The following is a 23,505-nucleotide window of genomic DNA, read 5'->3' on the forward strand; positions in this document are numbered from 1 at the left end:
TTCCTGCATGGAGCCTGCTTCTCCCTCTGCCTATGTTTCTGCCTCTCTCTCTCTCTCTCCCTGTGTCTCTCATGAATAAATAAATAAAATCTAAAAAAAAATAAAAATAATAAATTGACATGATTAAAGAAGGCTTAACGAAGGAGGTTGGACTTGAATTGGGTTTTGGAAGATGCGCATATATAAATAAATAGAGGGGAAGAATTTACAGAAAAGCCACTTATATATCCTGTGCTGAGAAGTCAGTATTTTTTTAAGGAGGGACTCTTTAGCATGTGCCAAATATCAACAGATAAGCATCCTTCTAGATCTAAAGCACTGTATTAAGTTTCAAGATGCCTGTAGAGCTATGGTCTGTGCCCATCAAAAGCAGACAAGGGTTTGCAGCATTAAAAATGACCACTGACTACTTCAGTATGACTTTTGAGTTTAAAATCAATTTAGAGGGATGCCTGGGTGGCTCAGAGGTTGAGCATCTGCTTTGGGGCAGATCCTGGGGTCCTGGGATTGAGTCCCGCATCAGGCTCCCCTCAGAGAGCCTGCTTCTCTTTCTGCCTGTCTCTGCCTCTCTCTGCGTCTCTCATGAATAAATAAATAAAATCATAGAAAAAAATCAATTTAGATACAATTCCCTGTGTTTTAAGTTTGGAGTTTAACATTAAAGATATTTTATATGATGCTTCTTTAAAAATTCTTCTGTTAGTAAAGAGCAATATATAATAAGTAACATCATTATAGCTAATGTCGAAGAACTGTTATTGCAAACCAAGGACTCTTCCAAAAGCATTTTGAATATATTACTTAGTTGGCTCATTTAGTCCTCACAACAGCCATGTGAATTAGGACCCAGTATCCTCCCTTATCCTACAGATGAGGAAACTGAGGTACAGAGAGATTAAAATAACTTAAGGGCGACACAGCCATCAAATAGAGGAGCTAAGACTGGGACCCAGGCCAAATAGTTTTTAGGGCCCCCCCCACACTCTATTACTTGGTACAGCCCCTCTCATAAGTATGTTAAGAATAAAATGTTTTATACAAGAGATTAATTTAGCATCTTGTGATTCAGTTATATCATTATAACCCTCTCCTAGTTTTCTTCTTTCCTCTCTGACCACTCCTTCTTACCTCATTTATAAGCTCTTCCTCCTTATCGTCATAAAAATTTCATTTATAAGCTCTTCCTTCTCATCATCATAAAAACCTGGAGCACCTGAAGATTCAATCCTAGGCCCACTTCTCTCTTGTTTTATGCTCCAGTCCATGGTGATCTTATCTACAACCATCATTTTGATTATCACCCACATTGAAATGAAGCACAAGCCCAGATCTCTTTTCAGATGTTAGACCTCTCTTCAGACTGCCTCCTGAATGTTTTCACAACACATTCTGTGTATCTGTGTTTTTTCCTTCCTGCCCTCCATCCTAACCACCATAAGCCTTGTGGTCTTCCAGTGCTCTGTTTACAGCAAATGGAATTTCCATCCATTCTCTCACTGTGGCCAGAAAGCCTTTCATAATCATTGGTTCCTCACTTTCCCTCTCATCCCCATATCTAACCTTAGCAAACCCTGCTGATTTCCCCTAATAGGTCTACTTATCTATATTGATATATTTCCATTCTGGTCCAGGCCTCCATCATCTCTCACGTATACTGCTGCACACCCTGTGGTCCCCAGTACCCACTCTGGGCCCCCTCCAGTCTATTCTCCAGCTTCAGCCAGAGGACACTTTCCAAAATACAGAGCAATCAATCAGTTAATAGATCTCTCTTTCCACCACCTTTGCCCCCACACACACACCACTAAAGCCTAAAACGCTTTAACGGTTTAAAGAGAAAAAATTCTAAACATGGTTTGTGGACTTCTGCATGATCTAGACATTGTTTTCCTCTCTAGCTTTATCTTTTACTGTGCTACTCTCCCCTTGATGGGAGCTCACTCCCATGTCTCAGATATTGTCCAGACACTCCTAGGGGGGGTCCCCTGGTGGCATTATTTTCTATCATTATTGTGTCCGCAGTTTTTAGTGCAGAATAGACAATATATATTTGAATCAGGGAGCAAATCATTTGTCCATATGCCTGGAGTTTCATATTGCACCTTTTTAGTAGGACTAAAAGGACTACCAAAGAGAAGGTTCCCCAGAAATTACCCCTGGGGCCCCCCAGTCCGTCACTACGTGATGATTAGACAGCAGCTAAGTATAATTCAGACACTTCTTCTGAAGGCCTCCAGCATCTTGGGAAATGGTGGCAGAGCTATTCGTTTTTCTTTTAAAAAAACAACTAAAGCCCCATGGTTCAGCTCATGTCAGAGCTTATTAGAAAAGTGGCAGTAGTTCAGCTTTAGCAGTATCTTTCAAAGACTTCATTTCACAGAGTCTGTCATTGGCTTCTGTAGCCTAAAACTTCCTTTAGCTCTCTCTGCAAGTCTACTTTTGAAATTCAGAAAGCATTCTCTGACCAAGGTTTTTAGTCTACCTGTCGAAGTCTCCCTGAAGCTAGGCTCTGTGAGATTACTGTTCTCTGGTGTCTCTGGCAAAGGTAGAGCTACTTTTTTTTTCCCCTCTAATTCTCAGCATAAATACTTTATTACTCCTATGTCTCAAGTGTTGTCCAGACACTCCAAGGGGTCCCCTGGTATCATCTCTGGCATCTCTTTCTGTTTCTATGGACCATTTTATGGTCCTCATAATGTTTGTTGCCTGTGGTTTTAATACATCAATTTGTATGATGATTTCTTCCAATGGAAGCTGATGGGTGAAGTGGTTGACTTGGCTCCTCCTGGGATTCCTCTCTGTTTCCCTATTCCCTGATCCCAGGGAGCTCAGCCTTGAGACTAACCCAGAGCTCACCACCAGATGGACTCCTGACTTTGGGCACTCCCTTACCTTCTTTTCACTGGTCTTTCTCAAGCTAGGCCCTGCTGTCCAGGGCCATGGAGGCCTGATGGCCAGGCTCTTGCATAGCCTGGGGAAATGGATTTCTTCAGCTTGCCTGTTTTACCCTTTGCGTATGGAACTTTCTCTTTCACAAATTCATCTTTCCATCAGTCCTTGGTTTAAATAAAATGTAAAGGGTTCCTTGTTCAGTTATACCTTTTTAAACTTTCTGTTTTTATTAAGTCAGACTTTGGCAGGAAACCTTCCAAGCTGAGCCCAGGGGAAAGGTGACCATTGGCACAGATTTCAGCCTATGCTTTTGGCCCAAGGTTGTTTCTATTTTTATTTTGTTTCTTGTTTTTGTTAACATCCAGAGCAAAGATTAAGCACTTTCACTTATCTGGTAATGGGGAGAGGTCTTTAGATGGCTTGCCTGTGGTCAGGAGATTGCATGCTTAAAACTGTTAACCGCCAGCCACCTCCTAAGAGATAAGATCTAGCTGTTAAATTTGGCTTTCCCAAAAGGAGTCTCTGTGCTTCTACTTGATCTGAGAGAGTGAGGAGAAAGATAAATCCCAGCTTTTGCTTGATTTTGAAAAAGGATAGTAGTCTAATTTATAGAGGTTGTTTTTTTTAAAAAAAACTAACTTTATGTCATAATTTCGTAGCTGCCAAAAGACGTAATTCTACCTCAGCTTCGCCTTGGCAACCTGCTTTTGGCACTCTGTGCAGCCCTGTCGTTGCTCTGCATTATTTAAGCAGTAATCTTTAAGAAGGTGAGAAGCTATTATTGCTTTTTAGCACAGTTGACATGCTATTGGCGCAGAGTAGTACCTAGAGCTTCAAACATTTCTAATGGCCGTAAACCAACTTAAACACCTCCATGGAGAGGCCTCACTGCCGTGAGGTCATAGCTTGCTGCAGGGGGAGAAAGAAGATCGAATGTTGTTTAAAAGTGGGGTTTTTTTTTCTTTTTAGTATTCTTATTCCACCAAGTTGTAGCTGTAGACTTTGGCTAGGATCCAGACAATCAAGATTTAGCATTTTGACCAGCTGTGATCTAGTAATGTTCCTCAGAGGAAACATTTTGTAGGAGGGAAAGACACATATTTGAGACTGTGAATTGTACTCTTTCCCAGTACCTTACAGAGTGAGACCTGGTCGTAGACAGATAAAGCAAGCACAAGTGAATCTGAAAGAAAATAGGGAAGAAAATCGTTTCAAATGGCTAAGCATTCACCCTGCCTTCAAGAACTCTCTCGATGTGGTAAATCTTTACATTTTTCCTTTACTTCACTTTCCCCTGAGTCTCCATATTTATATCATTTTGTGGCAAAATGAATTCCTGTTTTCATAATTGATGCTTGGAATCCCTCAGCATTCTTATAACAGAATAACAGTTCCTACAAAGTCAAAAATGCTACCCAAAGTTGATAATATAGGCAAGAAAAGAAAAAGAGAGAAAAGACCCTAAGCCACTTAGCCTAAAAATTATTCTTCTGTGTCTCACGCCTCCCTCAAATAGAAGTATGATCTGATGTCGGTGTTTTGGTGGCAAGCCCTGGGGCCTGGGATAGAGAACAAAACTAACATTTATTTAGTCAGATTGCATTTGTTCAATCACCAGGAGTTGCTTTTGACCTCGGGCAAGTGACCTAACCTCTGTGCCTCAGTTTCTTCATCTGTAAAAGGAGGATGATGTTTGTAATATTTCAGAGAGATGTGAGGATGAAATGAGACCACGTATAAAGCTATCAACAGAGTACTTACTTGACCACACTTCATTAGTGTTAGCTGCTGTTGCTTTATCATTAATAACCATCTGTGGAGTACCTACTCATCCTACTAAGAATTTTAATCCTCCTGGAACCACTGTCAGGTGGACAGTCACATTTTGCAGATGAGGAATCACTGGTTCAGAGCTGTGCAGCGCTTCAGCAGCTTCCCCGCTTCTCACTGGCAGAGCTCCCTGCCCAGGTCTGCAGTATTATGTAGGGAGACACGAAATGGAAACACATGTTGGATCAGTGCTTTCTTACCTTGTCTTCTCTCTCCCAGTCCTTCTTCTGTTTAAAGGAGGCTATTGCTTTAGGCAGTAAAACTAAGAGAAAGAAGAGGGGGAGGGGAAAGGGACAGAGGCAAGAACAGTGTGGGAGGGGGATGAACTGGGTTCTGCTGTCTCCCAGGTTAGTTTCATACATGTAATGGTCATAAAAGGCTGGGCAGGGTCCTCTGCATTTAGGTTGGGACAACAGAAATTCCCCCTTTTACAAAAATTCTTTCTCCCTGAAGCTAGATTCCTGCAGAAAAATGATACATCAGGGGCTTGGGGACAACTGGAATGTACCTCCAAGGATCCTGGGAAGTTCTTATAGTCCCTGAGCATTTGGTAGATCATGTCAGTAGAGGCAGTCGAGCATTTCTACTTCATTCAAAGCCTTCCCCACTCCATGTCTTCAAGGAAGAAACTGGGGGGATGTTTCACTTTTGATTGATTTAGTGCTTTTCCTCCAGAACTCTTTTAGGCTTGCCGCAGTTCTTTATCCCCTTCTTGCAGCTAGTTCCCTGCTGTGCAGAAGTGGAGATGGGGAGAGTTCTGTTTGACCCCATTCTGAACAGCATTCTGAATAGCAGGAAGGAGAACTAGCTTCTGGTCTTTCCTCTACCCCTGATTACCTGTGTTCCACGATCCCAGACTTTAACACCTTTGAGCCTCAGTTACCTACTTACTCCCTCTGTAAAATGAGGGTGATTCTTTTAGAATCGAAAGCCCGTGATAGCTGGTAATAGTGACAGCAACCACGATTAACAGCTACCACTGCTATTAGCGTATACGCCAGGCATTTTGCTAAGGATTTCAAGTGCGTTATTTTATTTAGTCCTTACCATAGTCCAGTGATGTATTTTATGAAGGAGAAAACTAAACCACAGAGAAGATGAGGGGCTGCCTACAATCACATAGTCCTATAATGAGCAGGTAGTAATTGTGACCTTAAGTTATAACTCCAAATAGGCAGTCCTCGTTACTGAGCTTGGAGCAAGATCCAGGTTTGAGCATCCTTGTCATCACCACCACTCTCTCCAGATCTAACTGAAGATATAACAAAAGGTAACTGACTGCAATAAATAAGGACTCATAGAATGAGAAAGAAATTAACCACCTTAATTTAGAGATATCAGAGAAGGCTTGATCCAAAGAAGCCAAATTTAAACCAGACTGTTCTCCTTGACCTCTAAACTCCAAACTACTTGGCTTCTCCCTCATCGGGCTCTTGTTTGTGACTCTAGGATAGTCTTTGTACTTGTAGCAAAAGGTTGATTATGAAGTAATCTAACAGTCCCGATGTGGTTCAGTTATTCAACAACCTATCCTGTGTCTCCTAAACCATGGCCTGGTAAATTGGCAATTACAATATCATTGGGTTGTTGTTTTTTAATACATTCCTTTTAATTGCAGCATTAAACCCCAGATGTCATGTTTCCAGGTTTCCAGTCTGGGCCTAAGCCAAGCTGGAAAAAGACATCCACTCAAGGCAAACGGCTAATGAGAATGTGTGCGGTGAACTCAGGGACTCGGTCCAGCTACCAAACCTCCAACTCTGGACCCCCAGATCTAATGCCGCAGGATGCACAGGGACCCCTGGCTAAAGTGGAAGATAAAGTAAAGCTACATGTTTCCTGCAGCATCCACCCCTCCGCAAAATATCCAAGGTTACTCTGGTGGTTTCTAAAAGTAAAAATTCCCAATAAGTTATTCATCACAACTTTTAAATAATGTACTAGTTTCATTTGATAAGTAAATTGTCAACAGCCTTTAAAAATTGGTCGTGTAATTAGTAAATCTCTGCATTTTGACCTTTTCTTCCATTTGGATGAAATAGTCATGAAGCCAGACTGTAATCAGACAAAAAGAAATCTTGAAACCTTCCGGTTTTTGATCTGTCATTTGCCCCTTTAATTGCTACCTTACAGTATTTTAGGCAATAGTAGAGGTAAAATGCCCCTTTGCTTATTATAAGAATTTAGCTTGTACTAAAATGTGTAACGAAGGTTCCTTCTGGAGACTTTCTATTAAATGTGAAAATCCAAATTACTTTGTTAAAAATCTATTCACTGTGTTCTGTACTGCTCACAGCAGTTTGTTTTTTAATAATAAAGTTTTGGGAATACAAAATAAGTGAATATTCCATTCAGTGGAGCAGCCATTTAGAATTGTTTACCAAAAGGTTTTAATAAAATCCAACGGCAGGATACAGAATTGTGTATATGTGCCACGAACATAACTTTAGGTTTTTTTCTCCTTTTTAATTAAACACACATATTAAAATCAAAGTCTAAAAACAGAATTCTCAGGATTAATTGTGATTATTTGATAGGTAATAGGCTTGTGAGTGATTTTTATTTTTTATGTAGTTTATATTTTTTGAGTTTTCTGGGGAGTTTAAATTATTACAATAATTAAAAATGCATGTGTGTTTGTATATATTTTAATGTAATCATTCAACACTTCAGCTGTTTAGAACTCAGCTATCTGAAAAATCTGGAACACCGCTAAGATCCTGGAAGTAATAAAAAAAATTAACTCCGAGCAGCCAAAACTCGTTACAAAACTCATAAAGTCGAGCATGTTATGCCCTGGGTATAGCTGGCCCCTCACTCAAGCCTAGGTACTCTTACTTTTGCACATGGTTCTCAAGCCATCCACCACAGGAGGCACAGCGAATCAGAAGCAGACATTAACAAAAGACAAGGGTCTACAGGCAAGCACTTCAGCGCAGGCATACCACCAGCCTGGCAGTGAGAGAGGAACCAGGGAAGTGTGGGTGCAGGCGGGAGAGCCCTGAGATCCAGACTCAGCACCACTAAGTGTCCTGTCATCTCTTCCCCATGTCACAGTTCAGTAATACATGTTCATATCGATAGCCCAGCATTATCAAGAAAATCCCCTTTTCTTCAGCTTACTCTCTTTAAGATTATAAGAAAGACTTTAATAAAAAATTTTTAAGGTCTTGTTACACATGGCTAAAAATGGGAGTAAAGACTACATGTGATGATTGAAGGGCAATGTCTAGACACCTAGACTTTCTTGGCTATCGATAATAACTCATTTCTTTACCATTCTTCAGGGGGAACATTTTACTGTTACTTGGGCTCTCCAAACTGTATCCGATACTGTCATTACCTAGGTTCTCATAAAAATCTAAAGGAACTTTGAGAATATTACAAAATCAGGATGTCAGAAAATGCCAAAATCTCTACCTTGCAAAGCTTTAGAATCCATCCATTAAAAGAAGAGTAGCACCCCAGAGCTTAGATATAGGTTAGGTAGGTTAAATGAGAAAGCCTGTGTAATGGCATCTAGCTCAAGGTTGGGATTTCATTAGCAGTTGGCAAATGTTAGTTGAATTTGAATGTGTTTCCCACTTGGGATGCAACAGACAGTGTGGGCTCTGGAGTCAGACTGAATCTAGTTTAGATGTGGTTTCTGCAGCCTTTAACAAACCACATAACCCACCCAGATGCCTATCTTTTCCACAAGATAGATGCGAGGTCCCACTTTATTGATGTGCAATAAAATCATAGCTCCCTTCCCATTATAATTGAGGGGAGGGATGTCACACTTTATTACTTTCCTTTGTACAGAGCCATGGAGATCTTTCAGGGAGTCTCAGAATCCAAGAGGGCTACAAAACCCCTGTTCCCCTTGTGTCCGTAAGCACAGCTTATTGTGCCCAGGCCTGTTTCTCATGTCCTGCCTTTTTATCAGCCCACCTGCAGCCCAGCAGGGAAGCAGAACTGGGTGCTTGCAGGGTACGGCCAGGTGGCAGGAGGTGGGTGGCAGTGGCAGTGAGGGGTCTTAGGTTGTTCACCTTTCATAGCCATGATGGTCAAGTACCTGGCCTCTGGTTGTACCTCAGTGATAGCACCTTCAGCATTCCAGGCCAGTTCACTTGATGTTTCCCACCCTCCTAGGCTGAGGTGGCATCTAAAAGCTTGGCCTGTCTGCCCAGAATAGACAGTCTGTGGGTGGTGCTGATGCTCTGTTTTGGTTTGATTATCTAGACCCCCTGCAAAATCATTTAGAGAGGGATGCTGTCAGCAAGTAGTAGAGGAAAAACAACAAGGTTGGCAAAAATATGTGGCTTACCCAATTACTGTGAGTTTTGACAACATATTAACTGAAAACCTAGATTAAGGCCGGTAGATTTTTCTCTGTTTTGTTTTGTTTTTCTTGAGAACTAAAAACAGTAATTTGCTGGCCTACTTGTCTTGTTTTTTATGCGTACCAGTGACCACCCCTAATTATGAAATCTCTCCTGGCACCAACACTTATAGCCAAGCAACAGAGTCCGATGGGCCCATGGATTAGAAGCCTTGTGGTTGCCTTTTTGCAAGAAGAATAACCCTTGCTTAGGTGTGGTGTCTGAGACCACAGGCATCATCTAGCATCAGGAAAAATCTGAGAGAAGAGGGATCAGGGAGCTGGCATGAGGGCTTGTGGCCATGGACAGAGGTGAAGGAAGGAACTCTAGATCCTTTCTTCTTTTTCAGGGCACTTATCACAACTGTAATTTGAAAATATATTATTTCAGTAATTATGGATGATTTTTCTCCTGCAAGATTGGAAGCTCCTCAGAGGCAGGGTCTGCTCTATCTTGCATCTGTTTCCCCTCCCCAAGGCCTGGAACAAGTAATAGCTCTTTGTTGGGTAGGTATAGTTTCAAGTCTAGCCTCTTTTCTTATCTAATAGCTGCTGTTTTGCAAGCCACTTCTCTGTGTGTGTCCTCATCTGAAGAATACAAGTCAAATGAATCTTGCCTTCTATCTCTGGACCCAGTCTGTTCATAATGGTGGTATTGAGCTAACTGGCTTCATCCAAGTGTAATATCTAGAACTGTGATCAGTACTCCAGGGGTGGCTTAACTAGCACAGCATATAACATGACCATCATTTCCAGGGTCTGGATACTTGATTTCCATTAACTTGTGATTATTTATTTATTATTTCAGACTTAAGAGTAATAGCGTATACCCTGCTTTCTTGACAGGGTTTTTGTGAGAACCAAGTGAAACGATATATAAGAAATTACTTTAGAAATTAAAATGCTTTGTATAGCTAAACAGTGATTATTATTGCTGGCCCTGAAGTGTCTTCCCGAGAAGGAGCTCAAGTTCAAGAAAAGTCACTGAAGACCAAGTATTGTAAACCATGTATGTGACTAGCCTTAAAAGAAGCCATTTTCCAAGTTAACATTTCATTAAAGAAAAAAAATTGAGGTATTAGATCAATAATCTATATTAGATCGATATAGGTACAGATACAAATATAGCTGTCTCCTTGGCCCCCACTCTGCCAGGTGTCAAATGCATTTGGATGTCAGAAAAGCTGTTGATCAGTAAGTCGTGAGTCATGGGCTTTAGTTTAGCCTGCCACTGCCTTACTGAGGCTATTGGGGACAAGTCATTTAACTTCTCTGCCAGATAAGGATGTCTGCTTTATGAAGATAAAATATAAGAGTTGAATATTTTTTTAAGATTTATTTATTCCAGAGAGAGAAAGCATGAGCAGGGGGAGGGGCAGAAGGAGAGGGAGAGAGCGAATCCTGAAGCAGACTCCCCACTGAGCACAGCTGACTTGGGGCTCAATCCCAGGACCCCAAGACCATGACCTGAGCCGAAACCAAGAGTCGGCTGCCCAACTGACTGAGCCACCCAGGTGCCCTAAGAGTTGAATATTTAAAACAAAAAATAAGAATATTGATAGCTCTTCAGACCCATGGGGTTGATTATACTTTTCTTTCAGATCTCACCCCTCCAGTTATTTCAACTCTTCCCCCCACAACATGGTTTCTATCCTGCATCCCACCCTGGACACTGTTCTCTGGATATATTTTAGTGTGTATTGTATCCTTCATGAAGGAAGCTCTCAAACTTGAATCCAGAATGCTTCATGTTTTTTCTTGCATTTGGACACTACAGTGAATAACTAAGGTTGATTAGTATCAATTTTTATTATCTCAAACTTAAATATGTTGTTTCCTGTCTCTGAATCCAGAAGGCTTATTAGGCTGAGTTCGAGACTTGAAAGTAACTTCTCATTTTTGTTTGTCTTCTAGCGACAGACATCACACCTCCAGTGCAATCCCTGTTCCAAAGAGACAAAGCTCCATATTTGGAGGCGCAGATGTAGGCTTCTCTGGGGGGGTCCCGTCCCCAGACAAAGGACACCGGAAACGGGCCAGCTCAGAGAATGAGAGACTCCAGTACAAAACCCCTCCCCCCAGTTACAACTCCGCGCTGGCCCAGCCTGTCCCCACTGGCCCTTCCATAGGAGAATCTGAGCGAAAGACAACATCTCTGTCCTCCTCCTTGGATACCTCCTTGGACTTCTCCAAAGAAAACAAGAAAAAAGGAGTCGATTTGGGTGACAGATTAAACAGAGGTCATGTGAGTGTGAACACTAGCCAAGAACAAGAAGAAGCCCTCTCTGGGCATCCAGCCACCATAAACGGCACTGTGCTTCCCAGCGAGCAGGCGGGCTCCTCCAGCATCCGGCTTCCGGGTGAGTTCCACCCGGTCTCGGAGCCCGAGCTCTGCTGTACGGTAGAACAGGCGGAAGAGATCATCGGGATGGAGGCCACCGGCTTCACCTCGGGCGACCAGCTAGAAGCCTTTAACTGCATCCCGGTGGATAGTGCCGTGGCGGTGGAGTGTGACGAGCAAGTTCTGGGAGAATTTGAAGAATTCTCCCGAAGGATCTATGCACTGAACGAAAACGTGTCCAGCTTCCGCCGGCCACGCAGGAGTTCTGATAAGTGACGTGAGCAGCCAGCCGGTGGGAGCAGGACAGAGGCGCTGCCTAAAAGGAGGATAAAACTCTACTGGTTACCCCTTGTAATAATTATGACACAAAATGAATATTAGTGGAGGATATTCCTCAGAAAAACAGACTTTGTAAATCAAGGAGGGACTCAGGATCATTGTGTATCAGTGGGCCAGACAAAGTTAGGTTTTGCTTGCAAGATGTGCTTTTCAGGCATGATGATTGTTTTAAGACAAAAGTCATTCTCTAGCTCGAGTCACCTTATAGGTATTTGTCTGCTTTTGAATTTACATTTCTGTGTTATGCTCAGAGGGGAGATGATAATATATAAATAATATAATAAACTCACCTTTAGTTTCTCATAAGCATTTGCCCTCACCGTCGTTTATAAAAGCTTGGGAAGACCAAATATTCCAAAAAAGATTTTCTCCATTTACTGAAAGAATCTTTGACCATCCATGAGTTTGATGAATAAGAAGCACAATGGTCTCCTTACACCTGGCCTCCCTGCCTCTGTCCCTTGTCACCCCATCCGCTCCCCAACCTTCATAGTGGATGGGTTGTGCACCCTGAACACTGACGACATCGGATTCACTGGTTCTTGAACACAGTGGCCAGGACCTTCTATCTCCTCAGCTCAGCCATACCTTTGATATAACCATTAAAGGGAAAACCTCATTTCTGGTAGATCCCAGGGGACACTCCAGGACCCCCGTGGTTACAACAGTGAGATGGCATCCAGTCCCTCCAGGAGCCAGATTTCTTATGTGGGCGGATGCTGCAGTCAAAAACCAGGCATGCTCTCTGCCAATGCACTTACCAGACAGAAATACCTGTATGTAAATTCCATGCTAATTTATTAAATTTCAGTTGGAAAGGAAGGTGCTGGATATGATGTATCATCTGGAGAGTCAGACTGATGTACAGAGCTTGAGGCAATCAGGATAGTTGGATGAAAAGGCTTAGATGAGGCATAGATACTATTGGTATATGTGCAGGCTCATTCATAGTAAATTATGTTCTTGAAGTCCGATTTCATTCCTGGAGCGCAGATCTCATTTGCTATTGTTCTATACTTTATATACCCAAGGACATTGCCTCAGGGTTGCAAGCTCTTTAAGGAGAAATTTATGCATATATCCATGTATTGTATAGAAGAATAAAAACTGAATTTACTTCACTTGACCTGATTTGTTTTTTCCAGTTTTTGAAATTCATCTTGAACCTGCATCTCCATGTTACATCGTGACAGGGCGAGCCTGAACAGAAACTGTGGCTGTATCGAGTCATGTCGTTGACTCGAGTCGACATGGCCTGCATAGCAGCACAAACACTTTCACACACGTACTCTCTGGTAGCTGCGTTTGTCCTACGTAATGGCTGAACTCTGGTCTCGTGATCATTTTCATATATTGTCCAAGCACTCCTGGGCTCGAGTTCTCACTGACAGCCACACTGTCAAGCAGAATAGTTCATGTTGTTATTTTCCACATAAAGGGAACTCACAGAATCCATGCTTGACAGACAGACCCAACCTGCAAGCAATTAAGAGATTTAACTTGATCTGAAGAAATCCATCTTATTCCACAGAAAGAGGTGGAACTACTCCAAACCTAAAGCAGAAGCCATCTGTAGAGTCACAGCTTCTTCGAAGTGTACTGTCACTCGTGTTAGACTCAATGAGGGGAAGATAGTGGTGGTCTCGGCTATCCACCAGACTGGGCTGTGTGGGGTCCTCCAATGAAGTAACATCTACCCCACTTTGCCCCTGCAAAAGAAAACGGGTTTGGAAGGACTGTTAGTATCAAGTGGTGGAAGGTGCATCATATGTGGCTTAAAGTCCGCATATGGGAGTGGACTTTAAACTTCATGCCAGACTTAAGACAGGGTACATGGAGATGCAGGCCCTCCGGCCTGGGTCTGGGCGGGCACCCCCCAGCAGAGGGACCACCTGCAGGGCACCCACGGTTACAGTGTTCGTCTCAGGTTCCACACAACCAGATAGAGCCTGGGGCTCTGTCGGTCTCCTGTTTGGGGACTCCCTGATTCTGGGGGAGCCCTGCGACAATGTGGTTGGTAGCTGGGAACCGGTTACCTAGGCTTTGGCCCGGTCCACGCCGTGTTCCGTGATGTCGTGCCTCACCGCGCCACTGAGGCTTGGGTTCCTTTAGTTTGGGTTTCAGGTTTTCCCCGAGTTTGGTGCCTCCGGCTTCTGCCCTTCCTCGGGTAGAACCTACAGTATTACGCGTCTCCGGGAGGAACTCTGCTCGCCATTTCCCAAAGCTGCAGAATTAGTTTTGCCTCCGTTTAAAATGGCCAAGGCCAAAATAGGGGACGAGTTATTATCTCCTACTAATCTTTTTAATTAGTCTTGTAAATCACTAAAAAAAAAAAAAAAACTAAAATCTGCTTTGAGGATATAACCTGAAATAAAATTCCCTGCTATCCACATCAGAACTGCTTAGGAGCCCTGTTTTCATGAAGCTGAGACACTTTTAACAGCCGGCAAATGTTATCAAGTGAATATTTGATTGTGTTCTCTCTCCACTTCCCCTTACCCACTTTAGAAATTCCAGAGATTTTTTTCCCCCCTCGGAATATTAGTTTTGGAAGATTGTATCCAGCTATATTTTTTTAGCAGTTTTAATGGTGCCCGTTTATCCTGACCTAACCGGTTATTTAAATAATTTTTTAAACCACCACCAATAATAAATGGCATGTGAAACTGATCTGTTGGTAATTGGAAGAAAACTCAGCATCTGTATTTATAAAATAAAATTGATTAGTATTTATTTTGAGAGTAAAAGTGTATGTTATTTCCCTGCCATGTTTGAGTCCCGTCTTCTTCACTGTTTTGAATTTCGTGTTGAAGCGGAGTTAACTCTGAAAACCTTGTTCAAAAACCATCAGCCAGCCCTTTCACGTCTACTGAGCTAGCTCTCTGTCCACAGGGGACTGGGCAAAGCAAGATTAATACAAAGATTGATAAGCCTTTATTCCACCGTGTGCTCTAGGGGTGGAGCGTGGAGGATGGGCATGTTAATGCATTAGAATTCAGTTTGATAAATTCTGTGATGGAGAGATGTCTAGCCATGGTGTGGAATGCAGAAAAAGCAGACTCGAGGATTAGGAAAGGTTTGTGGAGGTCATGCAGATGAAAACTAGATCGGATGAAAGATGTCTAAGGCATTGCAGGCAGGGGGCACAACATGGGCAAAGGCTCAGAGGCAAGGCAAGGCCTCAAGTATTTACAAAAACAGTGAGTTCCCCGTGCTGTGGGCCTGGATGGATGTGAAGAAAGGTGAGGAGAGATTGAATTGCAGGCTAGTGGGGAAGGCCTTCAGGTGTCGAGACGGGAGATTTAGATGCTTGCAGCGGGCAGCTGGGAGGCACCCCTTCCAGGCTGCAAAGCAGAAGAGTAACTTAGTTAGATCTGAATAGTGGCCAGCAGCCAAGTCAGGGCTGGACTCTAGTAGTAGTAAACAGACTTGAGTCTGTTTAATCGTCTTTCCTATTTTGTTGTGGAAAAAAAAAGAGAAAGTCTGTCTGAAAAAGAGGTATATCTTTGTGCCCTGATGTTTTGAAGGTAAGTACTGAATAACGGGCTAAGCTTGTACTGGGTGGGTACGGTGCAGCCAGCATCTGTTCTGCTGAATCTTGACTCCCAAGGTCTCGACTCAGCCACTTTGAACCTGTGACCCTGCTCGAGTCATTGAACTTTTAAGAACTCCCCGCCACACACACCATTTCTTAATCTAAAAAATTGGAGTGAACTCCGTGCTTGCCATCATTTTATGGGGCCTGTGCCATCAACGGTGGTCCCTTTTGTCCCTACAGGAGACCACCACCTAGTGACAGGATGCCCAAGACTTGTTATCACCATTTCCTGTTCCAGCACTTGGGCACAGCCACCTTATCTCTGAATCTGGCCCCTGCCCTGTCGAGTAGGGATCTTCCCACACAGGGTTGGATACAGTGTTAGAAGAGATAAATATTTTTATGAAAGCACTTAGTGATCATTGCAAAGCACCATGCACATTGGGAGGAGTTAGTCATTCAACAAGGATTTCTGGCATCATATATACCAGGCCGTGGTGGGGCACGACTGAAGTGCAGATATTTATTCTGTACACACTGAGAATGTGTCAGGGCTGAAACTGGTCTTTTGAAAAACTAAGCTCTAAACAAATGTCAAGTGTTCCAAGGTGTTTTAGTGGGTGGCATGGACACAGTGTTGAGACATGGTCTATAAGCCTAATTAGCTTAATTTGCATGTTTTTTAACACCTGGCAGATGAGCTTATTCAGGCTCACCTCATCCATAAATATTCTCTTACACAGCTTCTGGCTGCCTCGCTTCATGCTGAATTGGTGCCCAGAGCTCTTAATTTTGCTTGAAGTAGATAGAAGCTTTTTCTTTCTTTTTTTTTTTTCCTCCTAGAGCATCTAATTACAGTTTTGTAGGTAGACAGCTCAGCCTTGTGGATTTTAAATGAATAAAAAACACACGTCTATAAAATAATTCCACACATTTTAGAGGCCGGCAGTGTCAGAAATCCAGTAAAAAAAAAAAACAGTCTCAAATCAAGATAAAAGTGAAAAAGACTGCCAGTTGGTGAAGTAGCTGTAGCGAGCCGGGCCCGGGCACAGAATCGCCAGCGGGGCGGTGGCAGGCTCGGGTCCCTTCGGTTTAATACAAAACACAATTGGAATGAGCTGCTCAGTCCCCATTAATTACAGGGAGCAAATTGGAAGGCATGGAGGGTGCGGCTGGACGGAAATACTGGCTAACCTGACTCTTAAGAAGCAGATACAGGCAGGAGGCAAGCGGTCTGGGCATCTGAGTTGAGAAGCCGTCAGCCTGACGTCCCACCCAGCCTGCTGCCCCCCGGCTGTGGGACTCGACCAGGGCACTTGCCTTCTCTGAGCCTACGTGTGCCTCTAAAAAGTGAAGCCAGCCCCTGGCTCGGGTTCCGCTTGTGCCCCGACAGAGATTCTTCTTGATTTAAGAGCAAATAGGTATTCATTCTTCAAATCCCGCCTCAGACTACCTTGGGCTCCAGAGCATGGCAGAAAAGGAGAGGACCCTCCTGTCCCACTCTGCCTGTTGTGAAGAACTTGGAGCCAAACCATGGAACACAGCCTACCTCCGGTCAGGGGCCTGTATGTAGCAGGACAGCTACCGCCCTGCCATCTACTCAAGATCCTTGGCACAAGGGCTTGTGAAATACAGAACAAAAATTAATAAAACAGCCAGCTTAAAGAATTCAGCTAGAATCTTACCGCTCCTAAAGATGGCCCTCTGTCGTCAGAAAAATGATAATTTTAGTTAGATAGGAAAATGCATAAAATATTTTAAGGGAATATGTTATTCTAAATGGTTGAAATTTCTTTAAAGATTTTATTTATTCATGAGAGACAGAGAGAGGCAGAGACACAGGCAGAGGGAGAAGCAGGCTTCATGCAGGGAGCCCGACGTGGGACTCGATCCTGGGACTCCAGGATCTGCCCTGGGCCAAAAGGCAGGAGCTTAACCGCCAAGCCACCCACGTATCCCAAGTTTTGATATTTTATTTTTTTTTATTTTTTTTTAAGTTTTGATATTTTAAAGGGTAAACTTGTTCTCTCAAAATTTCCCTTGCAAAAAACATTTACTTCCCTTACAAGGGGACAAGTTATTCCTCAAAGAAACCAGTATCACTATGTTTCCAAAGATTTCTTGCCCTTTGAGTGAGGGACTTGGCCATACTTTGTTACTGTGATGGGAGGAGACACCTCACCCCGCTGCCCCAGGCTACCTTTTTTTTTTTGTATATGTTTTTATTGGAGTTCGATTTGCCAACATATAGCACAACACCCAATGCTCATCCCATCAAGTGGCCCCCTCAGTGCCCATCACCCAGTCACCCCATCCCCCGCCCACCTCCCCTTCCACTACCCCTTGTTCGTTTCCCAGAGTTAGGAGTCTCTCATGTTGTCACCCTCACTGATATTTCCCACTCATTTTCTCTCCTTTCCCCTATAATCCCTTTCACTATTTCTTATATTTCCTGTATGAGTGAAACCATATGATGATTGTCCTTCTCCGATTGACTTACTTCACTCAGCATAATACCCTCCAGTTCCATCCACGTCAAAGCAAATGGTGGGTACTTGTCGTTTCTAATGGCTGAGGAATTTTCCATTGTATACATAGACCACAGCTTCTTTATCCATTCATCTTTCAATGGACACCAGGTTACCTTTCATGCAAATGGTATGTGAGCTCTTGCTCATGAGTAGAGGTCTCTAAAGCTTGCTGACCTCGAGACCAGAACCTTTGCTTCCAGAAACCTTCCAGTTAGTTGCCTTGACTTCTCTGCCCCCAGCCCTAACTAAGCTCTTTGGTGGCACACAGCGGGTGCTCATGAAGTTGGGGGGAGTGGGAGAATGAGACAGCAGCATTCTGAATCCAATTTCTACAAAGATTGGTAGCTCACACCTGTACCTGTCTCTTGGTCCCTTTGGAGCCCTCTGGCGGCCTAGTGTGCCCTGAGTCGGCACCAAAAATCACTGGAAGGGGTGTTGGGTAGCTCAGTGGTTGAGTGTATGCCTTTGGCTCAGGTCATAATAGGGTCCTGGGATCGAGTCCCACATTGATCTCCTTGGAGGGAGCCTGCTTCTCCCTCCACCTATGTCTCTGCTTCTCTGTGTGTCTCTCATGAATAAATAAATAAAATCTTTAAAAAAAAAAATCACTGGCCACCTTTAGAGGCAGAACTGTCCACCAATTAGCTGAGACTGTGGATCTGGGCTTTTGTAAGCAGAAAAAAGAGGTGCACGTTTGAAGGATTATCACATACTTTTAGTAAACGTCCTGAATGGTAGTGAGTCACCACTAGCTGGGACACCAGGGCATGACCTGAGCCTCTGCCGCCCGGCCCCACAGATATTTGCACCGGGGAACCTGCTTTCTCTCCCTGTGATACAGTGACTCCTCAAATATGTGTGAGGTCTCCGTGCCCCAACCTGGTCTCTTCTATGATAGCTTTTGATGCTGAGGACGGCCGTGGGAAGATGGGGGCAGTGTGTTCCCACCACCACTTGCCCAGGAAGCCCACAGAAGGTCCCGGAGGGAGGGCGACCAGCCCTAGATCACGCGATCCCAAAGCCGCACTGGGGCCAAACCAAGCCCCATCCTGTCCCCAGAGCCTCTTCGGCACCCTAAGCCTCATCAGCCCCATGGGGGGCCTGGCCCTCTGCCCACCCCCCCCCCCAGCATCCCGCCGGCCACAGCTAGCTCTTCCCCCTTGCCAAGAAGGAGGAGCAAATTGGGAGGACGTTTCTGCCCAAGGAGTAGAGTCGGCGCCCCATGGCACTGTGTTGTGAGGTGGGCTGCAACCTCCCGGGGACTGGAAATGCCCATTTGCACCTGTCAGAATGTGACAAATGTGTCCAAGTTCGTGAGTTCAGCCACGTAAAGCGTGACTCACAGACATAGAAGGTTCAGGGGGCCTGAGGGTGGGGGGCGGTTTCTTTGAGGACTCACGTTGGCCGCGGCCAACAGGTCCGTCCAGGGGATAAAATGAGGGCAGGGCGAGCAGCCGGGGCTAGACGCTGGCGGGAGGGACTCGCCGGGCACCTGCGTTTACCTAGTGGGCGCCCTGCGCGCCCGGGGGCCCAGCGAGCGGGCGGGCGGCGGGGGCGGGCGCTGCAGGTGTAGACGCGGCGCAAGAAGTTTACCAGCAAAGAAATGGAGGAAAATAGGGCGGAGGCTGGGGAGGAATGCGAGGTGGAGGCAGAGTTCATGTAAGCACTGATGGCAAGGAGCCAGGAGGCAGCCGCGGGGAGCTGGTGAAGGGCCCGGGAAGACCGAGCAATGAAAGGAGCAGGGTCTCAGAGCAAATGGGAGGCGGTGGGGGGTAGGGCAGCCCCGGGGGGGGGGGGGATCAGAGCAGGGCAGGGAGGGCAGGACTGGACTAGAGCGCCCTCCTGCAGAGGGTGCGAGCTGCGGCCTCCCCCTGGTGCCCGGCGCCCTGCGTGGGGCCGCGATGACCGTCCGAGGGCACAGGCGGGTGGCGGGAGCTTGCTGGCCTCTTGAGGAGACTCCAGGGGTGCAGGAGCGAGCACGGGCTGGCTGCCAGGGAGGCGGCCGGGGCCTCTGTGTGGATTGCATTGCAGTCCCAGCTCCCCCCTGGCAGCTCTGCGCACCCCCCTCTGCCCTGCGAGCCGCCCTGCACACGGCAGACCGCACGCAGCCCGGGGCGCAGAGAACCCTCCAGATCTCGCCTCCGCCAGGTGGGTCGCACTCGCTAGTTAGCCGAGTCGTTGATGAGGGGAAGGTTCTCTTACAGAAATATTCCGGGTAAAAAGATCCAGAAGGGATAATCGAACTAAACTATAACCACGATGTACCTCCTAATGAATATGATGCGTCTAAGACCATGACGGGCAGTGACTGCTCGGGTCACAGAGGGAGCCAGGCATTTCACGCCTCCCGATGCAGGAACACAAGGCCCATGAAGTGCTCTTGGCAAACGTTTGACCCTAAATAGGGTCAAAGCTCTCTCTGTGATGTCCAATGCAAGAGACACTGGCCCTGCATGGCTACTGAGCAATTGAAAAGCCCTAGTTCAAACTGCAATGTGCCGTGGGCGTAAAGTACACCCTGAATTTCAGAGATTCAGGACAAAAATATAACGATAGTTTTATATTAATTTTCATATTGATTACATGTTGGGATGATAATATTTTGATAATATATATTTGATAATATGTTTGATAATAATCATATACTGAATTCAGTATTTTAACTAATTTCATCCATTTCTTTTGCTTCTTAAAATGTGACTACTAGAAATTTTACAAGTACATATGTAATTAGCATTTGTGGCTCACTTGTTATTACACTGCACAGAAAAGCGCTCTGGGAGGAAATTCAGAGGGCAGACGAGGTTGTTAACACCTGGAAAATGCGATCAGCAAAATCTAGACGGCGGGGAACCCTGCAGGACAACCTGGTTTCTCCAACACACTGTAAGAAAAAAATAGAAACAAGGAGGGGGAAACCTGTTCAAAAGAGACTCAATATCTTTGAGGCACATCAGTCAATTTTGCGATGAACCTGGTGTGGTTCCTATAAACTGAACAAACTGAAAAAAAAATAAGGGACAATCAAAATGCAGATACTGACTACATATTTGATTGCCTTAAGGACTTGTTAATTTTTTAGGTGTGGTAAATTGTAATAGAAAAAATAGTATGGCAGATTTTTTTTAAAGTCCATTATTTCTTAGAGATGGATATTGAAATATTTGTGAATGAAATGCATGTGTCTGGGGCTGGGGGTGCGGTATGTAGTGGGGTGTGGATGATACAGGATTGGCCATGTGTGATGGGTGACAAGTAACTGGGCCCATGACTCGCCCCAGTGCCTCCTGGCCTGCACCTTGCCCTCCAGCCAGTTGGAGGCTTGTCAATCCCAGAATGCCCCTGCTCCTGCATCTCCAGAGCCTGGACTATCTTTCCCTGTGACCCACAGCAAACTTTGTTCATCCTATAAGCCACAGTGTAGCCATTCTCCTTTCTTCATTGAGGTCCTCCCTGCCCTCTGCCCCAGTTTCCATCCCCACCTCCACCCACAGCAGGTAGGCTGCCCTCCTTGTGTTCCTCCCACCACCTGTACTTGCTTCCACCACAGACCTTCGTGTATCCCCTGTCTGTCACCTCCAGGAGGCTGTGAGCTCCCAGAAGATGGGCTTTTTGTTTAAAGAACAGCTAATGCCCAGGAAGTTTTGCTCAATCAGTGTCAGTGTGCTGAGTGCCCATTTTACAGATGAAGCAGTTGAGGCCCAGAGGAGTCAGTGTCATAGCCAAGTTCCCAGAGCTAAAACTTGAGAGAGCTGGAACATGAAATCAGAATCCTTGAGTCATTTCTCTGCATTTTACATCAGAGCCCCAGGCCACAGTTCCCTTCCTGCCGTCATTCATTCACTTAGCATGGATTGGGCGCCCCCTGTGGGGCTGGCACTGCCAAACAAATCGTGGCGGTGCAACTATGAAGAAGACCCACAGGGGACTCTTGGAGTGTGACCCAAAGGAGCCACTTTGCCCTGGGGTCTCAGCAAGCTCACTGGCGAAGTGAGATTTAAACAGATTCAAAGCCATAGCGAAGCCATTCCAGCCAATGGAACAGCACATGCGAAGGATTCAAGGATGCTCCCGAGCCAGGGCACTGGAGACATGGACAGTGGCCAGGCCTCAGGCAATCCCTCATCAGGATGGTTTTCCTCCAGTCATGTTGAGTAGTGTTGATGATTTTTTAAAAAAATCTCAGTACATCGTGACCCCTCTGGCCAGCTCCCTGAGGACTCAGCTTCAGTGCCGGCCCTGCCTTCATGTGGGCCACCCCGCTGCAGACGGCGGGTCCCCCCGTGCAGCCGCAGCCCGGGGTGCCAACGTAGCTTTCCTTCCCCGTAACCGTTCTTCAACCCAGCTCATTATGTTCTTTTCAGCTGGTGGCGGAAAACTCCTGATCTTGCCTCTTTGGGGTAAGTGTTCTAATTCCCAAATCTTCCCTGATTCTGGGAAGGGGGCTTCCGACTGCCCCAAAGCTATCTCCTGTTTAGACCCCGGATGGGGTGAGGCCCCTTCTTAGGCTTTACCAGCCTTTTGACTTTGGGGTCTGGCTTTGCCCCCTTCCAAATAGCCCCCTTCCAAATTCCCTGAGGCTCTTCCAGCTTTCATTTCCTTTTTTTAGAAGTGAGAAAACATTTCTACATCACCAGCCTGCATTCTTCTCCCCTCCGTGGCTTTTATATATTTATTTTTTATTTTTTTATTTTTATGACTATACATTCAGAGTTCTCCAGGCTCCAGGCTCGTCTGATCAGAACTCACAAATCCTTTTCGTGCTCAACAAAGCCCGGCCTTGCAATGAAAGCCTGGCTTTGGAGACGTCCAGCACTTCAATTCCCTTTATTGTGTTGGACCGTATCCACTCTCTGCCCTGGAGGCAGTAAATGGTGAGGCCAGCAAAGGGGTCAGAGGAATGACAAACACCTTGCTGAAACACTACCCTGCTCTCACTGCCATTGAGCGGGAACGAAGGAGGCCAACTGGCCAAGTAATGGAGCATTCCTTCTGAGTGGAGTCCAAATGACGTCAGGGCCTGCAGCCCAAAGGAATCCCAGAAGTTCAGAGGCAGAGCACAGTGGGAGGAGTGAGTCTCCTGGGTGTGGGGACAAACTAGAGGCTGAAGCACTTGCTAGTGCGTTCAGGAGGTGCCAGAGTCACGTGACAGAGATGATGACTTCGTTTTGGCAAAACATCATCCATCACGTTAGATTAATATGGCTGATACGAATTTAACTGGCTTTGTAGTTTCGTGGGGTCTTGATTTGTAAACCTGTTTTGGTTTTTGGTTGTAGGAGAGCTATAAACATTAGTTTATATTTAGGTTTTTGTTTGTCAAGTGCTCTTGAGAGTAAAAATGGAAGGCTGGAATATTCTATACTGAATCATCCTTCCTTGCAGTTGTTCACCCCACCCCACCCCCACAACAAAACCAAACAGGATCCAGGAGGAAATGTCAGAGTCCATCCCTGAGACAGGAGGGCGATACATAGGCTGTAGGAAGGGCTGCATTCGCCTGCCACAGACCTTGGCCTTTGTTCTAGATCCTTGAGTGCCCCCTGTGGCCAGCACACTTGCCCCTCCCTACTATTTCCCTGGATGCCTTTAATTCCTGGGTGCCCCTCAGCCTCTGGAGGGCCTGCGCAGAAAGAAAGGAACGTGGGTTTCTGCTGGCACAGCATCCACC

At 45.2% G+C, this 23,505-nt stretch overlaps 1 protein-coding gene across 4 annotated transcripts in view; it reads left to right on the plus strand.

Annotated features, from left to right (window-relative positions):
* Positions 1-12,886, plus strand: part of UVRAG (UV radiation resistance associated) — a 309,399-nt gene extending 296,513 nt beyond the window's left edge. The window contains exons 15-16 of one of the 4 annotated variants that reach the window (XR_008663846.1): positions 6,341-9,592; positions 11,000-11,077. Coding sequence is in view for 2 of the 4 variants with exons in the window: in XM_055320492.1 (XP_055176467.1) it covers positions 6,341-6,426; positions 10,999-11,702 (790 nt within the window). In the remaining 2 variants the exon portion in view is untranslated. Of the gene's footprint in view, positions 1-6,340; positions 9,593-10,998 lie in introns of all 4 variants that reach the window. The other 3 variants (XR_008663847.1, XM_055320492.1, XM_055320489.1) reach the window with 3 other exon arrangements.
* Positions 12,887-23,505: the final 10,619 nt, after the last annotated feature.

This window comes from Nyctereutes procyonoides, unplaced genomic scaffold (genome assembly GCF_905146905.1).
Source record: "Nyctereutes procyonoides isolate TBG_1078 unplaced genomic scaffold, NYPRO_anot_genome, whole genome shotgun sequence".
Taxonomy (NCBI): domain Eukaryota; kingdom Metazoa; phylum Chordata; class Mammalia; order Carnivora; family Canidae; genus Nyctereutes; species Nyctereutes procyonoides.